Source organism: Diadema antillarum, unplaced genomic scaffold (assembly GCF_040938485.1).
Source record: "Diadema antillarum isolate AM-2024a unplaced genomic scaffold, OU_Dant_1.0 seq00001865_RagTag, whole genome shotgun sequence".
NCBI classification, from domain to species: Eukaryota; Metazoa; Echinodermata; class Echinoidea; order Diadematoida; family Diadematidae; genus Diadema; species Diadema antillarum.
In genome coordinates, this window is record NW_027272535.1 from 63,576 (window position 1) to 83,424 (window position 19,849).

Sequence of the window (19,849 nt, forward strand, 5' to 3'; positions counted from 1 at the left end):
GCCTTTGTTGTTCATGTGGTGTTGAGGATTGTGATGGTGATGATAGTTAAAAAAATGTTGGTTGACTATTATGCGATTGTTATGACTATATAAGACAGATTGGGGAGCATCTGCACTCACTTTAGACTCTATCCACTAACACCGCTGAACACGTCTTCAAAACCAACCAAATGTAAATCTTATGGGAATTTCAGCCACGAAAATGGTTTTGACCTGCACACTGCACAACTTACGTGATCACTGAAGCATGTCACAATGTTATTCTTTATCGAAAAGTTATCTTTTTCATTGAAATCAGAGTAATTTCCCAACATATCAACTAAAACATTAAAACAATGAATATTTCTTATTATACAGGGCAAAAAAGGGTTTTCCAGCCCCACATGCTCATTGAAGCGTGACTAAAATGTCAGGTGATCACTGTATGCACAGTGGTATTAAACACAATACAAAAAGCAGTAAAACAATTGATTTCAGTGCGCAAAATTATTGCAATTCTTACTGCACAATTTAAATTGTTATTTTTCTTTGTTTTTAATGTGCTCATTCAACCGTGAAATTACGTGAATTGTGTGTAAAAACTGTTCAACACACGATTTCAATCTCAATTGATAGAAATTACTACGAGAAACATGTCAAATCGGCCATTTTTGTAATTTTCACACCGTGTTCACTCAACCGTGAAATTTTTTGCACAAGTCACATGGTACAATAAGAAGCACATAAATTATAACCTTGCATGCCTTTTTATCCTGGGAAATTTAAATTCGTTCCGATATCACCAAATCAAAGTTGCAAAATTGGGCTTGTTTAAGTCATGCTCACTCAAGCGTGACCCAGTGATATCCACTGAATTTCACATGAAAGGTATAGCCGAGAAATACAGCTACATGATCCTGTATTCAGATTTCCTCAGAGGTTCCCGATTTATAAATTACACAAGTTTGTTTTAGGGGGAACTTACTTTTTGTTTAGTGTTTATTTACAAAAATGCAGATTGTAAGGTTTTGAACAATGGTTGGTTGTCCAGAACGTTTCCAATTACTAAAGGGGTTCGGCAGGGATGTCCTCTTTCTGCATTGCTGTTCCTTTTAGTTGTTGAAGTACTTGAAATGAAGGTACGAAATAATGATAACATCAAAGGTATATGTATTCCCCAATGTGAGCAGTCAAATTTATAAGAAATCAAAATATCTCAATTGGCGGGCGATACAACGCTTTTTGTTGATTCTATCCAATTCTATACCACGTGCACTTTTCAAATGTTGGGTAAACACGTTGATTTACGTAGATGCCAAACATTGAACATGGTGCAGAACATCTGTGGGTTTCTCAGATTTGTTTATATATATATATATATATTTTTTTTTTTTTTTGATCCTCACGTCTCTATGGAAACCTGTTCCAAAAGATATTTCCAAAAGATATTTGAAAATCTTAACCGACACTTAGGAATTTTGATTTATGATATTCTTTATCTGAGTTTCATTCAATATCAGGTCCATGTTGACAATGAAATTAATATGAACAAAAAAAAAGCAGCTGTATTCTTCTTTATTGTGCTGCTAAATCATTTTTTCCAAAATACAATACAATATAATGAATTTTGTATTTTTTTCAAATCATACCATGTTTATATAAGAGAAATGACATGAAATTCTGCATAACTCTGAGAAAAAAAGGACAGACGTCAGAATTGCGCACGCACACTCACACAAACTGAATGATCGCGCCGAATATGTTGATGAGCGTTTCATTGTAGATGGAGACGCTGATAAACCTGGACTCGTTGAACGATGAGGGCGCTTTCCTCACCTTGATGCACAGATAGATGCCCCAGCCGAGCAGTAAAAATTCACCTGGAGATGATACGAGAGAATTTTACAATGAAGAATACACAAACAAACTAACAAACAATTAAGCAAACAAACGAGCTTACAAATTGAAGTCGCTTATAGCACTCCAACAAATAGAGAAAGAAAAGAAATCAGCTTGACAGAATGTTCGCAGTTTCATTCAGTTTCTGGAACACTAGTTTCCATGAACATAACAACTTTGTTATGTCGTGCTTATGTCCCATGCCAACGGAGGATCTGCACCCCTCTTTTCTTGTCTATTCTGTTAGCTAAAATCAACTTGAGCACGTAATGGTGTTGCACTCAAATCAAATGACCCTATCTTACAGGAGCATTACTGTTGTGTAAGAGATGTCCCATACACAATAAGTCGATGAAATGCAAACATGTTCATGCAATTTTATCCCTTTAATGCACTATTGCTAATAAAAAACAAAGCAAGAACTTTCTTTGCTGTCTAGTTACAGAATACCCGCGATCTCAACCTCCCCTGCCAATACTAAAAATGTAAACAACAGTGTAAAAGTGCAAGCGCGTCAGGGAATGCGTGCATAATGTTCATTACTTGTCGTTTGCTTGTGCTGATGGGTTGGTACATAAACACCGCAAGAGCAAATTGGTTCGTTTATTTGGTTTATTTCCCCTAAAAAGACCAAACGTCAATTCTCCTAAAATTGCGTCGGCTTGGAATCTGGGATGCTGGTGGAATCATCTTATGACCATTTTTTTTTTTTTTTTTTTTTTTTTTTTTGGTCACAAAGTCATACACCGCTTCAATCTGGTTTTGCCTTCAGGCTTGTCAACAGCAATTCTGTCTAAAGAGACCACGACTGACGTAAGATAATTCGAGCCTTCAGGCTTATAACACACCATCCGCTAAAAGAAACCACTGACTTTAAATAATATGAATAGTCGACAAATGCTGAAATTTATGTAAATATTCCATACAAGACTAAAATGAAAGAGAAATTTTGTAGATGTAGCAAATCACCTTTAAACAGTAAGAAAAGTAAAAGCATTCATTCATCGTACGGTGATTATTATCAATAACATCGTCATCATAATCATAATCATCACCGCAATAATCTTCAATACCGTATTATACTGAAGAGAGAAAAGAGGTAAGAAAAAAATATGGAAATGGAAGGAGAGACATAACAAAAAATAAACTCATACGAAAAAAGAATAAACAAGGTTACTAGGAAAACAAAAATTTTCGACGGCAAAGGTGCAGACGTTTTTGTTTTGACATATTGACTTTTTCAGAAATGCTGCTTTAATACAGAAACCATGTGTGTGTGTGTGTGTGTGTGTGTGTGTGTGTGTGTGTGTGTGTGTAGGTGTGTGTATGTGTGTGTGTGTGTGTGTGTGTGTGTGTGTGTGTGTGCGTGTATGTGTGTGTGTATGTGGTGTGTGTATCTGTTGAATATCCACTTTGCGTCGCAACCCAGTTATTCTGCGTTTAGGAGATGGTGCCAGCACGCCAGCCAAATTGCCCAGTTGAGTGTAACAAATATGTCAATTAATTGAAATGTGACTGTGCCTAGTGAGGTAGGAAAATTTTTGAAATGGGCTGTCGGTGCTCAGGAAAGTGAACGTTTCAAAACCGCTCATATACGTGAAGGTGAGTCAGTTAGAAATAAAGTCCCATCATTTTGAAGTTGTGTTGTTTGAAGTATGAACATTTAATCAGGGGTTTCGTGATATGTCTTGGTAGAATTATCCTTCCAGTATTTCTGGTACCCTTTTCATTTGGATCTTTGCATGCATGACTGAATAACGGACAATCTTAAAGATTGTAAAATGCAACCAGTAAACGTAATAACAATTTGATGTAGAAAATTAGTCAGTATTTTTTCCCCGGGCCCGGGGGGGGGGGGGGGATTATTTTGATTGACTTACCCCCTTGCCCGACGTAGTCCCATGTATTACGTGAGCATTCGTAGAATTTCAGTCCATCCTCCTTGTACCCCAGTGTAGGCGTGGATGGATCCAGGAACGTCCAGGCCGATAGGTAGACGGCACACACGGCGAGCAGAATACCGATGCGCGCGTACAGATTGTTGTCCGTGATGCGGACGGGCTTGGCGCTGCGCACAGTGAAGACTTTTGTGATTCTGCAATCGTCGCAAACACATCGAAAAAAGAACAATGTAACAAAGAAAAACAATTTAGGGCCTACTTAGCCATCGACACGCACATACTGGGATACTTCAAATTTGATCAATGCTCATTCTAAGGTTGTGTATATGAAATACCCTCAATCTTACAATACTTACTAGTATTAACGTAAACAAAACAAAAAACACGTTTTCCTTGTCTCCTTATTTTCTATTGCTTTTAATACTTATAAGTCGAATTTCTCCTAGATTACGTGCATAATTACAACTGTTTCAATCCCAAGAGATTTTTATTCAAGCCTAACTGTATCCTGAAAAACAAAAAAGAAGATTCATTTCATAAAAGGAAGCACATGAAATGGAAATGTTAATGCTTTATTTTTACAGCCGTGACGCATGCAGAATTTTATCTTGCTTTCAGGAATGCCAAATAAACGGCAGTGCTTTTGATTTGACGCGTATACCCAGCACTATGCTGTCATTGGGGGATTTCATTCTTAATTGATTAAAGGGACATTCCAGACGATTTTTATAATTTCACATCATTTAGTACATAAATCGACAACTCCATGTACAGATTTGTAGAATTTATTGTGGTTCTTCAGAAGAGAAACAATAGTTTGAAAAACCTTAAACAAATTACACTGAACAAGGATGATGACATAGGAGGTTCACATATTTCAGAAATGTACCAGTGTAATTTCATTACAATATAACCGCTTGCTTGCAAGTTCACCTGTGTATAATCTATGCATGCCTTCTTCTTTTGTGCTGCTTCCTTGAGCCCCCAACTCATGTATTCTTATGGTGACTCTGCCATGTCATCTTCCTTGTTCATTGCAATTTGTTTTAAATTTTGAAAGTATTCTTATTCTTCATCCCAATTATCACAAATTCTGAAACTCTGTCCTCAGTATAACTAATTTATAGTTGTTCAAATGTAAAAATCTGAAAATCATCTGGAGGTCTCCTTTAAGTTGGAGATATAGATTGGTACCTCTTTTCATAATCACACCGTGTGAGTTGGACAAAAATCAATGAAAATGTTATATTGGACAGGAATAGCACTGTAAAGTTCAAATAAGAAACAGTGCGGACAAACAAAGTACGACATCGAAGCAAAGCACGATTTCTCAAGATCTGTTCATTTAATACGCCCATTTTGGTACCTATTGGATTTCATTCCGTCTGGACTCCAGACAATAGCAGACGTAATCAAAGAGAATGAGACGCAATGCATCGACGTGTTTACATTGTAACTATACGCTTTAGTAATAAGTACGAGGTTCGGTGAGGTATAAATTTTCTATAAACTTTGCACTACCAAGCTGCCAATATCACTTAGTTTCCTCCCAGTGAATGTTAGTGGAATACGACTGCACATGAGGTCGTCGGGAGTATTACGCTTTCTTATCAAATATACCCAACAAGTCCGTCGCAGAATCGTAACACAATGGTCACAAGAATACGATCATGCACCAAACTAGCTTTCTTTTTGTTTAACCACACGAAACATTCGACGTCAAGCGCGCTCGTTGCCATGGTGACGGCCGAAGTGGTGGACATTAATCAGTTAATTGCCTTACCTCCATGTCTTGTAGAGTAGGGCACCGTAAGCGAGACAAAAGCCGATATAGCGACACCAGTTCAGAACTTGACAGGTAATGATGTTGAGGCTTAGAACCACAGCCGCAATCGTCTAAAAGATACAAAGTCTTTAATAGTCAACGGTTCGTGCCATTCTTTTTCGGGTACACATGATATATAGAGGGGAGACATTCTTTCTGTTTCATGTTTTGTGTGCTTCTTTCAGTGTTAAGGGATATAACATATTTTTGAGTTGTGGGTTCGGGTTGTTTTTCTCATCAATCTTGATTTGTATACCACAAATAGTCTCTAAAAACAAAACTCGTACAGCCATAGAAAACATCTCTTTATAGCAGACACACAATTTCCCTACCAATCTTGTTTAATTTCTATCAAAAAAGAAAAGTACATTTATTGCTGTAACCATTAACGTCATCACAAAGGTGCATGCCATAAATAGATTTTATGGCTACGAAGTGAAAGTAACAACTCTAAGAATATTTAAAATAGATTGTGTTTTCTCGGAATGTTATTCAATTCAATTCAATTCAATTCAAACATTACTCCGAAAGGTTCACGGTTCGAATTCAACAAACAAACAAACAAAATAGATGTGCACTTCACAACGAAACTTCGGAACTATAATCACTGAGCCTTCTGTATATCGCACCTTTCTTCCACTTTCGGATTAACGAACATTCGGTCTAAACGAGGCAGCTTCATGTGTGTGATATTAACACTTTCTATGCCAATGCCTCAAATGTGCACAAAGTGAATACACAAATTTATTGACAGGAAATGAGTGCGGCACGCAGAAGGTTAAAGGAGCTGTTTTTGTCCATTACCTGACAGTAGCAAATCCCGGCACCCACGAGGATGACGTAGAGTAATCCGGGGCTCGCTGCTTTGAAAACCTGAAGACATGAAGACATAAACATGACAATGACATACTCAGGTGCAGGAGAAGGCAAAGGGGTTGTAAAGGATGATGTATATATGAAGAGTTTGTTCGCAAAAACCGATAAGTCCATTTTTGAAGATTTTGAAGTACGGTCTCTGTCATAAAGTAAAAAATAATACCTTTTAAATGATATATTGGTCACTACATATAAAGGTACATTTTTGAAGTTATGGTCAAAAGAAACAAAAAAATTCTTATTATTCTCTTTATTTTTCTTGACCTTTAATCGCAAATATCTCCATTTGGCAAATATGGACTTACCGGTTTTTGCGAACAAACTCTTCATATATATATATATATACATACATACATACATACATACGTGTGTGTGTGTGTGTGTGTGTGTGTGTTTGTTTGTTTCACCTGCTCACCCTGTTCTCTCTCAGCCGGTATGTGTAAAAGGCCAAGACGAGGAGCATGACCATCCCAAGGGTGTTGACGGCGAGTAGACTCCATCGGAGGACGACGTTCGGCTCGGCAAAGCATGGACTAGCATCCACGCAGTCCTCGCACCCATCCGGGCAGGGAAAACAATCGAATGCACTGCATTAGAGGTGAAAGAGATTAAACAAATATTAGCTTGCACTCAAGACAAAAAAAAAAATAAATCATGAGTCATAATAATGTGTTTCAAAATGAATTGGTTACGGTCCATGGTTGCAATGTGATTATGAGCGTTCATTGGCAAACCTAAATATAATGATCAAACGTAATCTTAGATGAACGTGATGAGTTAGGGCGAGTTAAAACAAGGTGGAAAAATGTGTGAGTGTTGTGTGTCTCTGTGTGTATAACGTGTATCATGTGCGTTTGTAATAAAAACCAAGATAATTGAAATTACTGTGCACAGCTTATTTGGCATAGCACGGGCAAGAGTAAAAAACTAATGAGCGGAGCTGAAAAATACCGAAACACCTGATTGTACAAATCATTGAGTATTGAAAGTAGCTCGGGTTTGATGTTAATATAATGAATTATTGTAAGGCAATTACATCATCGGGAAACATGCATCAAACTGTCCCTTTATATCGCCATTTCGCCATGATTGCTCTTTCGCGTAATTAATTTTGTCTCAATGTTTTTTCGTGTGTATGAGTTATATATGTATGTATGTATCTATGTATGTATATGTATGTATGTATGTACGCGTGTGTGTGTGTGTGTACATGTGTGTGTATATTATATGTGTATGTATGTGTGCATGTATGTAGTATGTATGTGTGTGTGTTCATGCTTGACAAACCATGGAACCCATCTCAAGGCCATCCATTGCTCCTAATGACTTTCAGCTTGATTACCCGTATTTACATTAATGGTGATTAAACCCTCGATAAAATTCCCGCTCTACATGACGGATTTTCAGGTGACATCGAAAATAGACACCTTCACTCCCGATCGGTTCATCCATCAGCGATTTGTTACGTAACATCTCATTTACATTTGTTACGGACAAGTAGGAAAAATCAGGAAGGCTGTGTGAGACGAAAAACTTGCGTCTGTCCATTAAACCGTACAACGCTCTTTTCGATACACAGATGGTTAATGATTGAAGTAATGCAATGTAACGATATCGGCACTCTTAAGAAATAACACACACATATTCTTCACAGAAAAAAAGTACTAACCTTGAGATTGAGATGAAGAATTAGGCATAACAGAAAGGATATGCTATGAAAGATGATTACGCGTGAATGGTAAGATGATTTTACATTATTTGAATACTATGATGAACATTTTATAAGAATTGCAGTTCAGTGGGTCCCTTCGTATTTTTTTTTTTTTTAGGGGGGGGGGGGAGGATAAATGTTTATTTTTTTTTGATTTTTTTTTTAGTGGGCCAGACTGATATTGTTCTTCTATAAACGATAATCTAAATTCCTTAGAATGTATCGTTACAGTTTCCTCCTTTAATTTAAGGCTCAGTTGACAATTCTTAAATGAAGTTGACTTGAATATGTACTTAATTTTCTGTGTGTGTGTGTGTGTGTGTGTGTGTACGTGTGTGTGCGTGTGTGTGTGTTATCAAGCGTTATCACTTTACATTTGTATACGCAGTATAATTCCTCATGTCATTTTGTACGATGATCTTGGACTCACAGGCCACTATTTTTTTTTAATCTTTTTTTTTTCACTCGATGGAAATTACAAGGTAAGATTGATTTAGAGCAAAAATGAGGCATCGGCACATAACTGTGCTGAATCACATGCCGCCTCGCGGTTGTCATCATTTTACGCCCTCTTTTGTCTCGTTAGGTATTTGTCTCGTTTTTTCTTTCTCTCTCCCTCTCTCTCTCTCTCTCTCTCTCTATGCTCATGAATTGTGTATGACATCCACTTTAACTGCGGGGGGGGGGGGGGGGGGGGGCTATTGAGTAATCGGTTCAAAATTTCCGAACGAAAGCTAAGTGTATTAACGTCGGCGGTTTTATTTCTCTCTTCTTCTTTTTTAGTCTTGTATGGAATATTTACATAAATTTCAGCATTTGTCGACTATTCAAAAGCCTTACATCGAATATATGTGCTTGTTGAAATTCCAATCTCTTTGGTTCATTTTCAGATATAGATTAAAAACGTAATCTTCATGTTTGTGTTTTTGTTTGTTTTGTTTGAGATTTTTAGCAGTAGTAAAGCATATTATAAAATGGGTTCAAGAATGTAGCCAATTGGAAGCGCTGAAATGAGTCACGTGTGCGTGCATTAATTTCTTCAGGTATGCACTAAGAAGAGTCTCTCTTCCACCTCCCTGGCCTGACGTACGTCACAATGTTTTACACTAGCAGTGCGCACTCAATCAGTTGTTACAAGTGCGTCACGCGCTACTATACGCGTTGTCAATCCTGAAACAACTTCTAGTTCGGGCCGCGGGCTGCCACAACAGCCGGCGGCCTTTCTTGTGCATAACAGTACGTGGCGTACGTATACTCTTATACGTACGTACAGTACTTATGTGCGGGATTTCCGAGTGCGACGTGCGTAAAAGTTTGGGACGAACATCTTCGGACATCTTGACTTTTGAGCGAGTGCTACATGTAGCTGACTGGTATTGACCCACAAAGGTACGTGAATAATGCTGTTAGTTTTCGACCCATTTTATAAAACAAATGATGCACAGGATTATTTCGTGGCGTTAGTGAAGGTGCGGCTCACTCTCGAGTATTGACAACGGTTGCAAACATGCACTCGGCTGCGCCTCGTGCATGTCGCACCATTGTCAATACTCTCGAGCGCGCCGCACCTTCACTAACACACTCTATCCTGTGCATCATTAGTATAGTGAAGACTTTGATCGAAAAGAGGCTTAGGCGCCATTTTTCAAACATTTTAAGGTGAGGTCATCAGAAGATAGAGCAAGTTAAAACCTTTCCAATGATATTTCACTTGTAGCATAAAAAGGAATATTCTGAAGTTATGGTTATGAACATCCCAAATTTTCTCATTATCTTATCTGTTTGTGATTTTCGCAGGTTTAATCGCAAATACCTCAACTTTGCAAGAACGGAGTTGATTCGTTTTTCCATCAAACTCTTCGGTTCAGCTCCTTACCTGTCGTAGAGATTGTCCTCTCCGTAGACTTTCTTATTGTACTCGGCTTCTATGGCACTTCCGGAAAAGGCGCGATGTTCTTCGCTGTCGACGTCGAGCAGGTAAGTGGGAACGTCGTTGACCGGAAAATAGTAGCCCGGCTTACACTCGCAACGATAGGCACCACGCTGAAACCCCAGACCAGAGATGTGAGTGCACTACAACGAGATCATACGGCAGATGACTAGTTAAACGGGCAATAACTACAAAAACTCAAGTAAAGAAAAAAAAAAAGAAGAAAGGCAAGGAATATAAGAGAACAGGACAAAACAAGAGAAAGCAAAACAATGTACAACAGTTTTGTCTCGCGACGCTACATGTACAAAGAGGGAGATCATCGAATTACATTGAATAGTTTAGTGACTCGGATGCCACGGCCTATTTGAAATATTAGCCATGATTCCCTACAATCAGGTATGAGTTGGCATACCCTGATAAAAAAAAAAACACGCACATGCTCACACTATTTTTGATAGATTATTATTTATAAATGTGACATGAGGCAAAATATGCAGCTTGGGTGATGTTTTCGTTGTTGTGACATCGACAGCGATCATAAGGAACAGTTTCAGAGCAATTTATGACTCCTGAATAACGCCGTTACTCCCCTGATCTGTCCCAATTTACTAATTCATCCATTAATTCATTCAGATAGACATTTATTACTTCTTCCACAAATTACGAGATGACACAGATCTACAGATCACACAATAGTATTAAACACAGATGTGAAAATCCCGTGCGTACAGACTAAATTTACCGTCAGATTTAGGGAAAGCACCGAAATAAGTCTTAGTGTGCGCCATTTAAAGATAATATAAAGTTTTGGTACCTCAAAAGTTTCCCTGAGTTTCCTTGTCTTAGTTTGTGTTTCAGGTTAAAGTACCTTTCATATAACTAACACTGTGACTGTGAGACTTACTCGCCCCAAAGTGCTCTCATGTCTTAGTAATCATGCAATAACAGATGATGGTTTCGTACAATACGTGTATAATTGATAGGCGCGGTACCGCGTCGAGTCAAACTAACGGCTCGTTCGAATTTTTCAGAGCCCGCTCTGCTCTGGTATGAAACCACGAGTAAGTCTCATAGTGTTAGTTAAACTAAGACAAGGAAACTCAGGGAAACTTTTGAGGTACCAAAACTTTATATTATATTTAACGATCTCTTTTCATATCTGTCTATCTTATCTATCTTATCTATCTATCTATCTATCTATCGATCTATACCTATCTATCTATCTATCTGTCAGTCTACTATCTACTATGTATGTATGTATGTATGTATGTATGTATGTACGTATGTAGTATGTATGTATGTATGTATCTATCTATCTATACTTATATTTTTTCGGGGGGAGGGGGAGGCAGGGGAGGTGACTTCCCGCTAGTCACTTTCTAACAGGTTTTATTTCAGGTACAGATATATATGTTCCTCCGAAACAGCACAGCGAAGTCGTGATTTTACACAGCTACTTGAGAGTACATTCGTAACCATGGCAACAGGAAATATGAATTAAAAAAGAGATAAAGCAAAGACGAAAATATTGACCTCTTGCCTGTGATTGTTCGTCAATCATGCCAGCTTGTGCAAATATAGCATACTATGCAAACTCTTTCGACTACTTATGTATGTGGATCGAACTGCTCATATATGACAGTCATCAGTCTAGATCTGGTGTTGCTCAATGATCTAGCACGTCTTTCGGCGTCGGCCAGTGTCTGTGCAAATACCGAACTGTCGCATGTCCAGTCTAGAATTGATTGCGACCAGTACTTCGTTCGTGAGTTTTATCTCATTTATGGTCCTGATTATTCCAGAGTTTACCTAAAAGGACCCTCGACGTTCTTCTCCCAGCAATGGCTATTACCGTGGGTTTGAGAGGACGAGAGGGAGAGCGGTCACGAGGCCTTCTCATTCTCATTTTGTTTAGTCTTTTCTGTCTTCAGTCTTCAGTCTTCATCTTGGCACGTGCTGGTCACGTGATGGTATGCTTCAAATGGACATGTGTTGGACACGTGCTGGTTTTATCTAAGGGGAGCGTTCATAGTTGCACGCGACTGTTTAACTTTTCAATCACATCGATTATACCTATTTGCTTGCTGATTAAGAGGAGAGTCATTTCTTGTTCAATTTTCTTCTTTTTAAGTCTGACCTGTGCGCTCTGAACTGGATAAATCTTCAGATATTTCACCCTGTAATGTTTTATCAATCACATGTCTCTTATTCCAGTTATTCAACCAAGTACCAAGTTATCTTGGCAGACGTCTGTTGTACAAGTGTTCATTCAAGTGTGAGAGCTAGCTTCAGGTATAGATGAATAACTGTCAGATTTCTTTTTTTGATTATGTCAAACATCATACTTTTTCGTTTGTTGTTGTTTGCTTTTGCTACGTTCCCCTGACATGGAAAAGCTTAATGAATAAGGGAATATTTAAATTCAAACCCCTATTTTAAGTGGGGACACTGTGGCATAATAGTGGATAAGACTCCCGACTCCCAATCGGAGGATCCGAGTTCTAGTCCCGCCCATTGCTTACGTCCTTGGACAAGATGTTTTTGCCACCATGTCCCTCTCGATCAAGGTGTATGAATGGATACCTGGCAACGCTGGGGTAATAATAACGGCTGGGCTCTCTGGTAGAGCAGTGGCAACACTGAAGAGGCTACCCTGGATAAATAAGACCTTATTATTGTTATCATTATCATTATCATTATTATTATTATTATTATTATTATTATTATTATTATCATTATTATTATTATTATTATTATTATTATTATTATTATTATTATCATTATTATTATGATTGTCATTATTATTATTATTATCATCATTATTATTATTATTATTATCATTATTATTATTATTATTATTGTCATTATTGTTAAGTCATCATCTGGCTCCGGCAGCAACTCCGTGAGCGACGGGAAAATCTTTGGAAAGCCAAAAATTAGCCCGCAGACCTGACACAATTTCATTTTTATGATAGCAGATTAATATCTGCGTGTAACATTCTAGTTTGGTACAATTAAGCTTAATCGTGTAACCTCCTGCAGGCATCACATCTGCTTAGGCTGTTGAGTGGCTTTTAATCAAGTTCAATGCCAACTTTGTGCAATTTTTTTTTTTTTAATGTAACTTTGTGCAAAATTTTTCATATTCGTATGAACATCTTGTGTCAAATCCAGGACAGTGTGACGCCGTTTTAACCGGAGTCATTAACGTGCAACTCTGCTCTCTGTTGTAGTTTCATTTTACATACGAATACATGTACAGCAAAATCAATTAAACACTTATTCATCTGTGGATATGTCATCAGGCACGACATTTAATGAGGTTTTGCATCTTTTCTCTGAAAAGTGATAGTCATCCCAGTGCAGTATTAGCAAACTACTTATAATTAAGGCGATGCTGTCATCAGCGAGAACACGTCCATTGCTTTGTGCACTAAGTGATTCTAAAACTGCAATTTTAGTCGATATATTAGAAACAACAATCGAGTGTAGGTCAATGAAAGACTATGTAAATCCATGAAATCATCATCTCATTCAATTGAGTGCATTGATATCACGAGAATGGTGCACGAGTAATGCATCCCACGAGTTACACAGCTCACGAGTCATACATGCCCACAAGTCATCAGCCCACGAGTTAGATTGTACAACTCACGTGTCATACAGCCCACGAGCCAGACACTAAAATGAGCAAGGCCCACGAGCTCGACGTAAGATAAAATAGGTCCACGATCTATATGGTTCTAGAGGTAGACACAAGACTTTATTTGCCTATAGTGTCTGGGCTGTGTATGACTCGTGGATGTGTGTCATATGAGCCCTTTTTGTAATGTCTAGCTCCTGGGCCGTATAACTCGTGGGTGGCTAGTGGGATGACTCCCACTCACTTGACATATCAGCTTGCTGCTAATAGTTTCGGGAAAACATACGAAACTTCAGAATCCATGTAAACAGGTTCGATTTCTATTAGACCCCTTCCATGTGCATGTGTTTGTTCGATGTTCGATTATATTATTTCTTATTTTCGAGAAATCCAACGTTGATATTGTGCACTATCATATCTATAGTCAGCTGGGTTTTTTTTTTTTTTTGCAATTTCCATGATTCCTGAACCAATCGTCTTGGTGTTAGAGCAAATGTAGAGTGGAGTGCTGTCCACAGGTGAAAGACGGTAGGCCTAAATGAATGCATTTCCTCAATTTCCCTCTACATTGACCTTGACACAGCGTGCAAAACAATCAGATCCATATGTAACATTTTCCTTCATCAATTTCATCTCACGATGATGTCTTCCTCATGGGTCATTAAAGCGAAGCCGAGCATATGCATCAAGGTTTCTAAATCATGGCTACTAAACTTTACATCATTCCACATTTTGTAGAAGCCTTTTGATATTAAAGACTTTTCTTCTAGAAGTAGGCCTATTACAATGTGATTGTGTAACCATGCCAACCTTCAACCGGAACGCATCAATCCGAACAAGAAAAAAAAAGAGAGAAAATAAACATACAAAACAGAAACCACCATTATTTTGTAAAGTGCATGAGGCACAGAGCAGCACTATTAATTTCTATTTGATGTAACCTTGAGGATAACGCTCACCGTGCTGACGCCCTCACTAATTGTGGTTTATGATGTTAACCTTGCCAATGACAGTTACGAGATGATTGCGATATCCATCAAACTCTTTACCAATGATAGATGGCTAACATTTCGTAATTTTTTTCCCTTCTCATTCTTACACTTCATATATCCAGTCAGTGTTTTCTGCGCCTGATATTGTTACTGTCATTACATCAATATCACTATCAGTTACATACTGCATACTTTATAAAAACGTACCACATGATGTGTATTAATGCGTTGGAATAATACATATGATTTATGACAAATCGTCAATTTTTTATACATTGTACTGAAAACGGAACGCAGATATAAACTGAACTGAACTGAACTATGATATATAAGAAGAGATATCCATAGATATCTACAGGTGTAAGCTCATCACTTAGGTGAACAAAAAAAAAAAAATGGCGCTGTGGCACTAGATTAGGAAACATAAATGCATATATATACACTGCAAAAAGTCCGGTGTTAAATAGTGAACACCGAGCTTGTGTTAAATTTTCGGTGCTCATTTATGGTGTTAAATTAACACCTCCGGGTGTCATTTCCAAATTTTAAACTGTTTTTGAAGAGTTTCTTAGTAACTGCACTTCTTGTTGATTTTTAATTTAAACAAGACGATCAAGAATTTTACAATAAAATACTAGATTTTTGAAAAAATGTGAAAATAAATTTACACCACAGTAACACCAGCTGGTGTGGTCTCTTATTGAAGCTGGACGGGTGTTAAACCATTGATATTAACACCAACAAATATCAAATCAACACCATGTGGTGTCATTTTTGAATTAACACCAGTACAGTGTCAAAATAACACCAGGTACAGTGTCAAATTAACACCACGAAGTGTCAGGTGAACACTTTTCAACACCATCACAGGGCATTTTCAACACCTGTGGGTGTGGTCCTCTATTGAAGTTTGATCGGTGTTAGATTTAACACCCGTGGTGTTAAATCTAACACCGATGTTTTTACAGTGTAAAAAAGGCCTTGCTGGTTTGTGTTTGGATTCATAGTTCCGCGCTTAATCATGAGCAAGTAACCACAGGGGCGACGGCTTTGAGCCACTTCCTAGGAACTATAAAAGGCAATGAGGGGGAAACACTGCAGGAAGAGAACATGGTCATATAACCTTGAAGAAAATAATGATGCATTAATTTTGCTTTTCGTATTTAATGGGTGGATGGAGAACTTTGGTTCTATATTTTCTTTTTGTTTTTGGCTTGTTTATCTTTCAAAACCATATCATACAACAACACTAGCTATCATGCATTGGCCCTAATGTAGGCATTATCCAAAGCACAGTCACATTAGTCTACGCAAACAACAACAACAACAACAACACCACCACCACCACCAACAACAACAACACACAAACGCACGCATACAAACGCACGCACACACGAAAAAAAACCACACACACTCTCACATAAACAGCAACACGCAGACAATACACTACTCTGTATACATAGTATCAGAATTTGTACCCTGCATGTCTCATCACAAATCTGTCTGAAAGCGAGCGCTTTCCAGAGATTACAGGGCACTCAAACAGTGCTCAGTCATTCGTCCGTGCCACTCTGATTCTTCATCCATTATGAACGCGTTTGAAAGAATGACATCATCAACGCTCGCGACGAATCAATCTCATCAATTATTGATTATAAATACCTTCGTTGTGTTTTTGCAGTGATCTGTTCCCACGAACGGGTCGAAGATTTCGCTGTCCCCGCCGTCACTGTGATCGGTGCTGTTTACAATGGGACACTGGTAGATGTCGAGGTAGTCCAGCGAAATGTCAATCGTCGTCACCCCGCTGTAAAGGGAGTAATGCGGAAGACATATGACACTGATATTTTTCAAGATCCCCATGGAAGGTTTCACTATGCATTTCAGTTCATAGAATCGGGGCACCGTGATTATTGCTTCATTTAAAATGGGTTAATCAACGCCAACCCCGCCCCCGTCCAGCCTCTTTCGAACTGTTAATTCCTCCAGCATGCTTATCAACTTACCATCCTCTCCATCGATTTTTTCTCCTCCAAACACAGTCATCACTTGATTGACTTCAATGCGACCTGATTAAAACGATTTCACCTACATTTATCATCATGCAGGATTGAGGCATTGGACTACGTATTTCCTTAGTCAGATTCAACTTGACTCTTGTCATATTTTCATTCTTTTCCTAAAGTCCTGCATTTTTGCAAAGCCATTTTTGACCAGGCTACATTCGTAACATGGCGTACACATGTACCTAATTCAAATAACAAAAGATCGCATGAAGGTGGTCCTTGGTTTCACTGATGTTTTCAGGATTCAAATATTGGATTATGTTCTTTCCCAGTCCGATTCAATTTAACTCTTGTCATATTCACATTCTTATTCATGCGCCCTGCATCTCCGCAGAGCCGATTTGATCAGTTTACAATCGTAACATGGCGGACACATGTATTTACTTCCATTAAAGTAGAGAAAAGATCACTGTCTTGGAAGTGGTCCTCTGTGGCAAAATAAAGTATATATCTGTCATCCCTGATTATGCAGAGATGTTATATAATGCAGTCTCATTGTTAAAGACACTTTTTGGTAGCCACCAAGAAAAATATTGCAACGTTACATGGATCTGCTACGAATGCGTAAGGATTTGTCTCTTGTGATTAGGAGTATTACTGTTGTAATGTTCCCTCGTTGATTCGTTTTGAGTTTTGGTTAAAATATGACTATTTATTTATGGTTTCATATGCTCTCAGAGTTGTGAGGATAATAAAAGTAATCAGAACATTCAAAGAGCTGTTTGTTGTTATTTGCCCTCTGACATAGTGCTTTAATACAATTCTACTAGTCTAGTATGCCGTGCAAGGGTATAGATATTAAACGGTCTCTGTGTAGAAGATCGGGCTTGCCTGCATTTCTGAAATTACCCCCCGGACCATTAAACCAAAACGATTCAAAGGGGCTTTACTTCGACATTAGCATTACACGTAGCACTCGACCAGCCTATATCGACGGCTGCAAAATAGGAGCTCAAAAATAACCTCGACTTTTGATTGTACTCACACTATGCTTTTGTTTGTGTTTTTTTTTCTTCTCCTATTCTGAAGTCATTAATTGCCGCGGGATCTGGAAAATCGTCGACTTCAATTACTAACACATGTCACCTTGCAAAATGCACTTTTTATAGCTCAGAGACACTGGAATGGCAGCGTCGAGATGTCGATCATGGCAATTATATTGCAGATTGATGATCACAAAATTGGTGGTCACAAATTGGTGCATGGTGGAATTGGGTCGCCGATTAATGCGAGAAATGACCATACCGAGTATAAAGTATTAATGCTTCAATTTCCTTTCTTTTGGAGGATGAATTTGGTTTCTGTTATATTCTTCTATTTCGTTTTCGTTTTGTTTGCTTCTCCATAAGGGGATAAATATTTCAGAGTTAGGTAGCGCTATACTAGTTATGAAAGGGCTGGTGCTTTTTAGCTGGGCGTTACATTGATCTGCTTTCGTCTTGAACTTGAATCCATATTCATGAAACCTTCCATTGTCTTCAAACAAGGATAAATTTAAAAAGCACGTATTGTTACTTGCCAAATTGATAAAGCGGATGTGTACTCAATACAAACTTACACACACACACACACACACACACACACACACACACACACACACACACACACACACATACACACACACACACATACACTTAATGCATACTGTATTTTCATATTGTGTGTGTGTGAGGGTGTGTGTGTGTGTGGGGGGGGGATATTTTCTTCGTATAGTACATATCGCCTATCAACAAATGCTGGCCGCTTCGATTTCTTTAGAGTGCATGTGACATTTGAAAGCGATTTGTAGTCGTTCTCTCTCTCTCTCTCTCTCTCTCTCTCTCTCTCCATTAACGCATATATAGCTGTGAATATTTCATTAAAAGTTAATGGACTTTCCCCCTCTAAAAATGGATCGTTGAAAATTCAGATCAAATAACGATATGTGTATTTCAATACTCATATATCTAATGACGTTTCTTTTTTCTTTTTTTTCTTCTTAAACCTTCTTAAACAGCACATCTATGCATCACCTTAATATAATATTCTACCAGTAGCAATCGCATTTTATACTGCATATGTTCAAGCTGTCTTCATTAGTTCTATTTGCGAAGCGCAGTCATGGAAACATAAACGACTAGTGTTGAGAGAAAGAGAACGAGAAAGAGAATTAATACACACATCCCTTTCGCAAGAGTGGTTGGAGCGAGTGACAGAAAAATGGGCAAAAGAAAGACAAAGAAGGAAAGGAAAAGAGAGGGGGGAGTATATTCATCAATATTTGTATTACTCTATTCTTTCATATCAAATATGATGATTTTGTAATCATAGAATTCGATGTGATGGAAATGAATATGACATTTGCTGCTCTGCAAGTGAAGAGTGAATAAACAGACATATAAACACATACACACATATACATATTGATATTAGGTATACATATTGTATATATCTATATATCTATAACTATACATATATCTATCTGTACACAAGAATATGGAAGATGGCGAACATAATTCTTGACAATATAGAGTGTACGGCATCCTAAAATCCATAGGAGACACTGATTGTTGGCGTACAAGGGTTCGGGCTTTACCAGAGTCACTGTGCGATTTTTGTGAGCATTGCCTCTGTAAAGCCAGTTATTGTCTTCTCAAAAACCGACTTGGCGTTGATGAATGCAAATACAAAAATTAAATGGAAACTCTCTCTTTTGTAAATTCACAATCTGTTTTGTATGCACAGGTTATAGGATATGCATGACAGATATAGAATCTCGAGTGACAAAACTAGCAATTAAACAGGATAACACGAGCAGAGCCTGCAAAAACAGCAATTGTAACCATGGCAACGTCTTTTCATTCGACTGCGTTCCACTTTAAAGTTTTAAACATACAACTGATGAATACAATAATGTCATTAACAACATTAAGCTTTCACATAATCCAGTTCAATCCATTTTCCCGCATTTTAAGAATGACTTATCTTCCACAATGCATATTTCATGTATGTTTGTTTGTTTTTTTTACTTAGTAATTCGTTTTT

At 37.9% G+C, this 19,849-nt stretch overlaps 1 protein-coding gene across 1 annotated transcript in view; it reads right to left on the minus strand.

The window, feature by feature from the left end:
* The window catches only part of LOC139712844 (probable G-protein coupled receptor CG31760), a 44,272-nt gene that overhangs the window by 10,469 nt on the left and 13,954 nt on the right, over positions 1 to 19,849 (minus strand). The window contains exons 4-10 of the mRNA XM_071624633.1: positions 16,422 to 16,566; positions 10,068 to 10,264; positions 6,896 to 7,067; positions 6,409 to 6,477; positions 5,563 to 5,675; positions 3,759 to 3,973; positions 1,715 to 1,859 (exon numbers count right to left, since the gene is read on the minus strand). Of these exons, the coding sequence (XP_071480734.1) occupies positions 1,715 to 1,859; positions 3,759 to 3,973; positions 5,563 to 5,675; positions 6,409 to 6,477; positions 6,896 to 7,067; positions 10,068 to 10,264; positions 16,422 to 16,566 (1,056 nt within the window). The remainder of the gene's footprint in view (positions 1 to 1,714; positions 1,860 to 3,758; positions 3,974 to 5,562; positions 5,676 to 6,408; positions 6,478 to 6,895; positions 7,068 to 10,067; positions 10,265 to 16,421; positions 16,567 to 19,849) is intronic.